At 42.3% G+C, this 10,347-nt stretch overlaps 1 protein-coding gene across 1 annotated transcript in view; it reads right to left on the bottom strand.

Annotated features, from left to right (window-relative positions):
- The window catches only part of CCDC3 (coiled-coil domain containing 3), a 124,906-nt gene extending 120,301 nt beyond the window's left edge, over positions 1–4,605 (bottom strand). The window contains exons 1-2 of the mRNA XM_069106412.1: positions 3,434–4,605; positions 90–264 (exon numbers count right to left, since the gene is read on the bottom strand). Coding sequence (XP_068962513.1) covers positions 90–264; positions 3,434–3,810 — 552 coding nt within the window. The 5' untranslated portion in view covers positions 3,811–4,605. The remainder of the gene's footprint in view (positions 1–89; positions 265–3,433) is intronic.
- Positions 4,606–10,347: the final 5,742 nt, after the last annotated feature.

Raw genomic sequence — 10,347 nt, forward strand, 5'->3', positions numbered from 1 at the left:
TGTCCTTTAAATTTTTGGTTAGGAGAATCCATTAAAGACTATATCTGCTCTATTGTTTTGATGTTCTATGGAACTGGACAAATTCTTACCCTGTTGTCCTCCTGGATCTCCCAGTCACTGGAGAAAGTCACAGGCTGCTGTCCATGAGTACAGTTGGAAAACTGGAAGAGACTGGAAAACATTCTTCTGTTCTCTTGAGTGTCTGGAAAGATGGCATCCTGGAAATTGACTCCATGAGGCAAGAGATTGTAATTTTCATCCATCCTGAAGCAAAAGCAAAACAAAACCAGAGATCTGAACTGAAATCTCACTGGATCCCACAGTTTTACAGAAGCCATAGCAACCTTCTATCTTTGAGGGTTCCAAAAGAAGCATACTGATAAAGGAGGCAAAAAGTAAATATTTTAATTTTAGAAGTCTCCCAAGAGACTTTAATTCCTGCAGTTTCCTTGACTGCTGTGGATCTGAAAAGCATAAGATAAGAAGTTTGCAGTAGAGATCACAGTTTATCAAGAATCATAAGTAGCATTACAGAAAAGGAAGCCCACACTCTAGATCAAAGTGATGGGACAGAGTTCATTGACCAATCAACATATTCACTTTTCACATTTGTGAAACTGAGCAGAGCCTGTTGAAATCTCAACAGGTCTCCAAATAACAGGACAGAGAATAATCTGTATGCAGCTGTGAATATACATCAGGGCAAGGGAGTTCTGTGAAATGAGAATCTGTCAGTCTAGCTTTTAACTTACTGTATTTCTGCACTAACTTTTTGTAAATATTTAAGAGCAAAAAGATGAAAGAGTTGGCTGACTACCACAGAAATATTGAACAAAACCGTATTTCACAATAAGATGGAAACAAATGCTATTTCCTGACAGGTCTGCAACTCCCCCCACTTTGAAAATGGGGTTTCATTTTTCTTTGTTCTAGCTTGGCCCTGTTGTATTTTTTTCTCTTAATGAAAAATCATAGACAATTAAAGTGTCTCTATAATGAGAAATGTACTCTCTCAGTCTTTGTTGGCACTCCTGAGAAACTTTACTTAGTCTAGAGAAACAATTCAAGCCAGAACCATGACACGCTGTATTCTAAACTTAGAAATTCTGGCTTAGATGTGGAAAACATGTGTTGCAGCAAGCTCATTGTGGGGGCACTTAGTGTCTCCATTCTCAGAAAGATGCTGAAGTCTGGGGAGCTAATAAGTCATCTACAATCACTGATTGTAGTCAGTACCAAATATTTTGTATTACATACTGCATTGCTATGTCAGTATTGTAATTATTGCTAACAGCCTTGAGTTTGATTTTATTAGCTCACAACTTTAATCCATAAGTTATTTTCAAAAGGATTTTGATGATTCTCAAATAGTCCAGAACACTGGACTTGGAATCAGGAGGACTTGAGTTTCACATGAGTTCACACCTATTTGTGCACTGGGGGCAAGCCACTTAACTTTTAAGTCTCAGTTTCCTCATCTGTAAACTGCAGATAATAAAAAGCATCTACTTCATAGGATTGTAGGAGGACTGAATGAGATCATTTAAACCACATAAAACCAGAGAATTTCTATTGCTAGTCTACCTCCTAAATCTTTAACTCTAGAAGTATGAGACAAAAAGGTCATGAACATGTGCTTTATTCTTCTAGACTGATGAATAATTTTTAGAGCACTTTATAAGATTTCAAAAGCCTGGAGTCAAGGGTGACTTTTTATAGAACTCCTAGTGACTGGAAGAGAGTGGGCTCTTGATTATTCATTGAAAAGAAATCAGTCAGTCAATAAACATAAGTACCCACTATGTACCAGGCATGGCTAAGCATTGGAGATACAAAGAAACGTAAAAGTTAATCCCTACCCTTGAGGAGTTTGCAGTCTAATGGAAGAGGCAGTATGCCAATAACCATGTACAGCCGGCCATTTTTATTTCCTCCAGACTCAGGGACTATCAAAGTGAAAACTCCCTCCACTGGTGCAGGTAGGAAGCTCCATGCAACTTAATATGAATTTATTAAGCACCTAATATGTACCAAGCTCAGTGGTGGGTGATAAGTATACAGATTCAGTACAGAATAGTCCCTGTCCTTGAGGGTTTATATTTTAAGGGAGCTTGAGGGAGAGGGACAACATGTGCACATATTATATGTAGCAATAGTGTGATGGTGGGGGACAATACAAGTTTAATATGAAGGGTAGTTTCTTACTCATCTATGTCATCAAATGGTTAAGCCTATGGCCCAACAGCTACTACATCAAAGGCAGAATTGGAATTCAAATTTTTCCTGACTCCAAGGCCGACCCACTCTCTTGCAGGGTATAGAGTCCCTCAGCCCCATAAGTAGAGCAATGAAATTCGGTAAGAGATTAGCTGTATACTGGAGAATTCATACAACCATTTCAGTTTAGAGTACACCCTGATGCCTTCTCCCAAAGGCAGATGGATTTAAATCAGTAAGACCCAGTTTTTAATTCTATTCCAGATACTTAACAGCTGTGTGACCCTGGGCAAGTCATTTAACCTCTCTCAAACACAGTTACCTTGCCCTATCAGTAAAATGGGGATGATAACAGCATCTACTTCAGAGGGTTGTTATAAGGATCAAATGAAACAATACTTGTAAAGTGCTTTGCAAACTTTAAAGCACTGTATAAATGTTGGCTATGATTATTACCCAGTTTGGTTATCATTCTAGATCGGAGGCCGGGATGTACTTGAGTCAGCTGAATCTTCCATTGCTAAATTTTCAACGACTATTTACACCTCAAAAATCAGCAAATGCTCCAAATCAGGGCTTGATTTATCATTTTGCTGATTTGTGGGCTTAAGAAGGTGGAGAAGATGTTAGTAAAGAAGATTAAACTTTTAAGTGTGTCCCGAACATTTTTTTTCCCCAAGAGTAGGTTGTTCAACAGACTTGCCCAGAGAGGACCTCAGAGATCTAGTTCAATCTCTTCGTTTTATAAAAGAGAAAATTGAGGCCAAGGGAAATTAAGTGACTTGATCAAGGACAGTTAAAAAGCTGCTAAGAAATGTCAACTGGTAAATCCTTCCAACTCTCGGGAAGAGCGGAATTTTAGACATAATTTCACCCCTTCAATTTTTTCTTTGGCTCATTGGCAAAGATCTGGGTGAAAATTATGAGGAAGAGAAGAGAAGAAGAGAAGAGAAGAGAAGAGAAGAGAAGAGAAGAGAAGAGAAGAGAAGAGAAGAGAAGAGAAGAGAAGAGAAGAGAAGAGAAGAGAAGAGGTCCCTGCGCGCTTGCGTTGTCCATGTAGGTTATGCGTGTCCACGTGGGTCTGTCTAAAAGTGGAAAAGAGTAGTGTGAAGTCCTGTTAATAAGGACCTGTGTATATAGCACAGACGTGCTCACAAGCAGACACGCAGTCAATGGGGCAGAGTCCTGCCGGCTGCATGGGAGGCGCTCCGCTCACCTGAGGAAGAAGAAGTAGGAGTAATCTTGCACCACGGTGTGGGAGTGGCAGGAGAAATAGCCCAGACCCGTGAGGTTGAGCCTGGAGCCTGCGGGCACCTCCAGCATGCTCCCCCACGCCTGGTCGCACAGCATCTCGATCTCGGCGGAATAGAAGAGCCCTCCCTCGGAGGCGGCTTCATACTGCCACGGCAGGTAGTTGTACAGGCTGTACATCTCCTGGTGCAGCGCCAGCACCTTGGCGTACACGATGATCTCGGCCAGCTCCGCCCGGCAGCTCTCGCTCAGGGGTCTCCAGTCGGACGGCAGCTGGCAGCCCAGGCTCGGGCTGAGCCGGTCGCCCAGGCAGACTAGGGCGAGGAGCAGGGCGGGCAGCATCGTGGCGTTGGGAGCGCCTACACCGCGCGCTCCCTGCTTCTCAAAGTTTCCCCAAATCCCGCTTGCCGCTCGCCGCTCTCTTCAAGCGCAGGTTTAACTGACAGTGGGCATGCTAGCCTGTGCGCATGGTGGGGACCGGGGAGGAGAGGGCAGAGGGAGAGTGGGGTTGCCCAGACTGGAGAAAGGAGGGGTTAACCCTTAGGTCAGCCCCACAGCGGCTGAGCCCACAGCTGGACGGGCTCTGCCTATGAGTCCTGCTAGTCTCCTGGCTCTTTCTCCTTCAGTCCACTGAGCCGGCCCCTCTACTCTCGGCAGGAGTCGCTCCGCCTCAACGCAGTCCATCCCCTGTCCTATCGCTTTAAAAGGGTCGCCAGGACCTGGCTACCCCGCCTCCTCTTCTCCGCGACTTCTCTGGGGGCGTGGGCTGAGAGAGAGGGGTGGGGAAAAAGCAGACCCGCTGCAGCAATAGCCTCGGTGCCTATATTTCCTCCGACCCCGGGGGGACTAGAGGGCGCAAGCTGGAAAGAGGGGAACGGCGGGGGAAGTGAACCAGCTGCCAAATAGCTGTGGGAGCAAAGCGGGAGAGCAGATATGGGGCCACACTAGGAGGCTCCCGGGAGAGGCTCTAAGATGACTTGAGAGTTTCACCAGCAGCTGGAGTTTGAGTTTGGGATTGTCGGTCTTAGCTCCCCAAAAAGTTTCTTTAAAAGAGCTAGAGGTGTGAAGATAACCCGGCAAACGAGCTTATTGGAGAACCGGGAGGGCAGTGCGACCCTCTTCTATTGTGCGGGAGTTTTGACCTGTTCGAACTTTCATCGTTTAGAATAAAGTGCCAAAACTACTGGAAAACTTTTTGTCAGCACCCCTACTTATATCCCCCAGGGAAGGAAAGGGAGGGAGGGAGGGAAGGGTAACCAGAGGAATATACCAGCTGCGTGAACGCCCACGACAACGATACCAATCCAGAGTAAACTGAAGACCATTTGTGGACTTCAGGACCACTGAGAAGTGTCTGGCCCTGGCAGAAGACAAACGTGGATGTACTGCCCTTCGCAAGAAAAGTGTGTTAGACTAAGTAATTAGTGGAGGGTACAGCTCTAGCCGGAAAAGAATGTAAATTCATTCTGTCCGTATTCCCCTCCCCCAACACACACACACTCACACACACACACACACACACACACACACACACACACACACACACACACACACACACACACACACCCTGCTTAGTTCTCCGTTTAAACTTCAGCCAGCTTGTTAACTTCCCCGAATTTAATGAGATTTCTCTGTAAAATAAGAATGCTTGCCTTTCCCCTGATAATTGAAAGGACCAATAGAACAATACAAGACCTTTCTGAGAAAGGTGGCAGTGGAACCCATTTAGCTCTAATATCGGTGGTGTGGTGTAAAGATGTCCTACTATTATTATCGTGATCATCATCGTTGTTAACATTATTTTCAAGTATCAAACACTCATTTTTCTCTCCCTTCCATCTCCTACATACTTAAAAAAAAGCTAACGATATTAAAGAAAGAAGAAAAGAACCTATGTACTAAAAATTTGTAGGAGTTCTTTTTCTGGTGGCGAAAAGAGGTGCCCATCAGTCAGAGAATGATTCAACAAATTTTGGTATAGGAATGTAATTCAATACTACTGTGCTATAAGAAATGAGGGAGGAGCGGCTAGGTGGCACAGTGAATAGAGCACCAGCCCTGGAGTCAGGAGGACCTTTCTAGTTAAAATCGGGCCTCAGACACTTAACACAAAAACTAGCCGAGTGACCTTGGGCAAGTCACTTAACCCTAATTGCCTTGCCTTCTCCCCTCCAAAAAGCAAGGAAAAAAAAAAGGGAAAAGATGGTTTCAGAGAAACATACAAAAACTTGCATGAACTAAATGATGCAATGATGCAGTGACATGAACAGAACCGAGAGAATAATTTGTAGTCCAACATCAATATAGTTTAAAATGCACAATTTTGAAATACATCAAGAATTCTGATCAATTAATCTACCACAGTTCTAAAGATCTAGTAAAGAAGAATCCTGCCCACCTCATGACAAAGAGATGAAAGACTAATATACAGAATTTCAAAATGCATTTTTGACCTGACTAGTATTTGTTTAACTTAGCAATAAACATTCTTTATCCACTTAGTTCCTCCTGGATGTACAGTTAGGCCAAACATTTGTGAGGAATCAAGAATCCCATGTAGAAGGTGTTGCAGGGGGCTAGAGCTTGATATTAATCAGCACAATGTCATCCACAAATGAGAAAACCCACTGGACCTCACCATCTAGAGGGAATCCCTTTTTCATTTGGACTTTGCTGGACATACTCCTTAACAGCAACAAAATGCCTTTGATGAGCATATGTCTCCTTATTTTATGTCTGTCTTAATGGTTATAGTCAAGAGAATAAAGTAGTCCTACCTGTATTTTCTTGAGAAGGATATATTAGCACAGTGTCAGGCACATCTCATCAAGATTGAGGAGTACTGATGGCAGTCAAATGTCATCAGGGGACAATGTGATGTGGCAGCTGCTTCTGTGGGTGTTTCAGCCACAACTACCAAAGTCCCAGAAAATAAAGTTCTTACCACCAAAGTCGTTGGTGCTGCCATATATATGTAGTTCAATATTAGAAACGGAAATGATTTTGTCATATTAGAGATTAATCACTGAAGATCATTTGTGGACTTTTTACTGCTGCAGCGTAAAGATCATGAGACCTTTCCATCAGACTTGCAGGTGAAACCTATGTGTTGTCTCACCATTAGATTGTGAAACTCTTTGAAAACATGGATTGCCCCACCTGTAACAAAAGCACTTAGCACAGTACTTTGCACATGAGTGCTTGATAAATGTTTTGTTCATTCACTCATTCAAGGAATCTTATTATTTTTTAACATATGAATGATTTTTACCATATGTTTAACATTATGAGAGAGATACTCATTAATATCTTAGACCAGGGGTGTCAAACACTTAGGCATTGTGCCTGGAACGCCCCTGAGTACAGTCCAAAACCAAGTACAACGTAATTGGGAACAATTTAACAAAATAAATAAAAATATAATTGAACATAGATGATGTTAACATGTAGTTTTCTAAGCCAATCTTTGGAGCATGGATTCTTATGTAATGTTTAAGTAGTCCCCATTTCTATTTGAATTTGACACCATTATCTTAGATTATGAACTGGACCCATAATTGAATAAGGCAAAGCTAACTGGACAACATTTGGGAAATTGTGTAGCTAGGTGATGCAGTGGATAGAACACTGGGCATGGAGTAGGGAAAACTCAGATTCCTGAGTTCAAATCTGGCCTCAGATACTTACTAGCTGTGTGACCCTGGGCAAGTCACTTATCTCTGATTGCCTCAGTTTCTTCATCTGTAAAATGAGCTGGGGAAGAAAATGGCAAACCACTCCTGTATATTTGCCAAGAAAACCTCAGATGGAGTCAGGAAGAGTCAGATATGACTGAACAACAACAAAACAAATTTAATGACCCCAAGTTTCTCCCTGAAGTAAAGGCCCATCTTTTTTTAATAAACACTATTCCTCCAATGATTCAATGTGGGACATGGGGCATGACAGATTGTAAAGAATTCTGGCACAAGAATAGAAGGAAATATGATGGGCCTGACCAGGTTTCAGCATATTGCCAGTGAATAGCTGTATAGAAGAAGCACAGAAGATAATTTAAAGGAAATATTTGACTGGAAAAGGAACTAGGCGAATCATGTATCAGGAGCAAGGGAGAGCCAATGAGCAGTCTTTATACTCTATTAGTGCTCATACAAGGTCAAGAGATCTACAGAAAAATTCCAGCATATTGGTGGAAGACTTCAGGGAGAACATTTTCCTCTATTAGCTCTTTGGACTTCCTGCCAAGATGGCAGACTGCCCAGCTCCCACATGCCTACTACAGCAAAACCAGGAAATTTGCACCAAATTGAGTAATGATCAAGAAATACAAAAACAACCAGACAGGGCTGAAGGTGTTCATCCTGGTGCTGCAGTACCCAAAATCAGAACCTAGGCCTAGGGGTTTTTTAATTCCTCCCTAACACTAGGTCCTGTGATGTCAGAGAGGGCCTTGCATATCTAACACTGAACATTAAAGATCCAGGGAGAATTAACCCTGGGAGGTGGAGGTCAGCAGACTATTTCAGAGTAGGGATTGTTTAATTCTTTATATTTGTTTCTCCAGTGCTTCACATAGCACCTGGCACATTATTTTTGTTGTTCAATCGACTCTTCGTGATCCCACAGACCATCAAGCCCTTCTGTCCTCCACTATCTCTCAAAGTCTTCACAAGTTCATATTAATTGTTTCCTTGACACTATCTATCAATCTCATCCTCTGCCATTACCCTTTCTCCTTTTGCCTTCAATCTTTCCCAACATTAGGGTCTTTTCCAATGATTTCATCTTCCTATTATGTGGCCAAAGTATTTAAGCTTCAGTTTCAGTATTTGACGTTCCAGTGAAAAGTCTGAATTAACTTCTTTTAAGTATTGATTGATTTGATCTCCTTACTGTCCAAGGGATTCTCAAAAGTCTTCTTCAGCACCACAATTCGAAAACACAGATTCTGCTGTGCTCAGCTTTCCTTATAAATGCTTGCTGATTGATGGACTTGAACCAAGTTGCATGGAAAGATAGGATATGGCTGGTTTGCTATCTTCACCACTGGAGGGAGCAGTCATAGCTAGGAAGTCACATTTCCTTCAAAATATCTGTGTGGCATGATCTTCCATAGGGCAGTCTTACCACAAATGGCTTTTAGCACTCCTGGGAATTCTTAACTCTGTATAAAATGACTTGGACAAGTCACTAGATCTCTGTTGTCTAGAGTTTCCTTGTCTATGAGATATGGGAGTTGTATTAGCCAATCTCTGAGACCCCTCTCAGCTCTAATAGTCTTTAATTCTATAAAAATGTCAGCACGAGCCTTCACAGAATGTTATTGTTCCTAAAGATTTGTTTCTTATAGCCCCAGGGCAGAGCCATAATCCCATTTGGGGTGGCCTCCACATAACTGTTATTGATTTGCATAAATACTCTGCCTCCAGTTTGCATATTGTCTATTCATTTAATGTCTACATAGAAATCAAATGCTGATCCACATCCAGTGGGGATGGCAGCTGGGAAGCACATTGTATGTGCTGGTAAATTTTTTCATACTGCTTATTTACAAAGTTTATGCTGATCGTTGTGTTTGAGGATATGCTCAAAGAGAAGTTTTTGGAGGGGGGTGGAATTCACCTTCCATGCTGTTGTTACTCTGAATAAACTGCCTACAAATGTATTCAATCTGATATCATGTACTTGAAACTCATAGACCAATAAAATGTATACATATGACAAAGGACAGAGATTCTGGGGCTTGCTGGAAGTTCCCAACACCCTTTCTGGGGTCTGTGAGTTCAAAACTATTTTCATAAGAGTACAAAGATGTTTTGATTTCTAATGTAATAAATATTTGTAAAGAAAATGCCCATAAACCAAAGCACTTTAGGGTCCTCAGTAATTTTTAAGAGCATAAAAAAGGGTCTTGAGACCATAAAGTTTAAGAAATGCTACCATAGTATGCACACATATAGTATTTCATCCAGGTTATGCCCACTATGGACATCCACCAAGTTTCTGTCCTGGGCCCTCTTCTCTTCTCCCTCTATACTACTTTGCATGGTGAACTCATTAGCTGCCATGGATGTAATAATCTCCATGTAGATGATGCTCAGATGTATTTATCCAGCTCTAACCTCTCTCCTGATTTCCAGTCCCATATATCCAACTGCCCACTGGATATTTCAGATTGGACATCCCGTAGACATCTTAACCTCAGCATTTCTAAAACTGAATCTATTCTCTTCTCCTCAAACCCCTCCCTTTTCCTAATGTCCCTATTACTGTTGAGGGTAATGCCATCCTCCCGGTCACCTAGGCTCACAACCTTGGTCATGATCTTTATTCTATTTCACCCCCTATATCCAAACTCTTGCTAAGTTATGTTGATTCTGCCTTTGTAACATCTTTCATTTGCAGCCCTTTGTTTCCTCTGACATCACCACCACCCTGGTATAAGCCCTTATCACCTGACACCTGGACAGCAGCCTTCTGTTTAGTCTCCCTGTCTCCACTCAACCCACACTAGTCAGTTTTCCCACCTGTCTATCAAAATAATTGTCTGAAGGGTAGGTCTGACCATGTCACCTCCCATTCCCACTTCCCAACACTAATGGCTCCCTATCACCTTCAGGATCAAATATAAAATCCCCTTTGGCTTTTAAAGCCTTTCATAACCTGGCCCCTTCCTACTTTTCCCAGTCTTCTTACACCTCATTCCTTTTATTATTCTCTTCTTGTTGTTTGTCCTGCATTCTCAAAGAGAACCCATGACATCAGGAGGGTGATGCCTTGACTTGCAAGTGAACTGGATTTAAGTGAGGCAAGGCTGTGCAGAGTCATCAGCCTCATTCTCTCTTCCAGAGTCTCTCTTTCCAGAGTCATCAGAGTCCA

The sequence above is a fragment of the Petaurus breviceps genome, unplaced genomic scaffold (genome assembly GCF_028583685.1).
Source record: "Petaurus breviceps papuanus isolate PSGF00001 unplaced genomic scaffold, PetGlider_PUasm1.0 79, whole genome shotgun sequence".
Taxonomy (NCBI): Eukaryota; Metazoa; Chordata; class Mammalia; order Diprotodontia; family Petauridae; genus Petaurus; species Petaurus breviceps.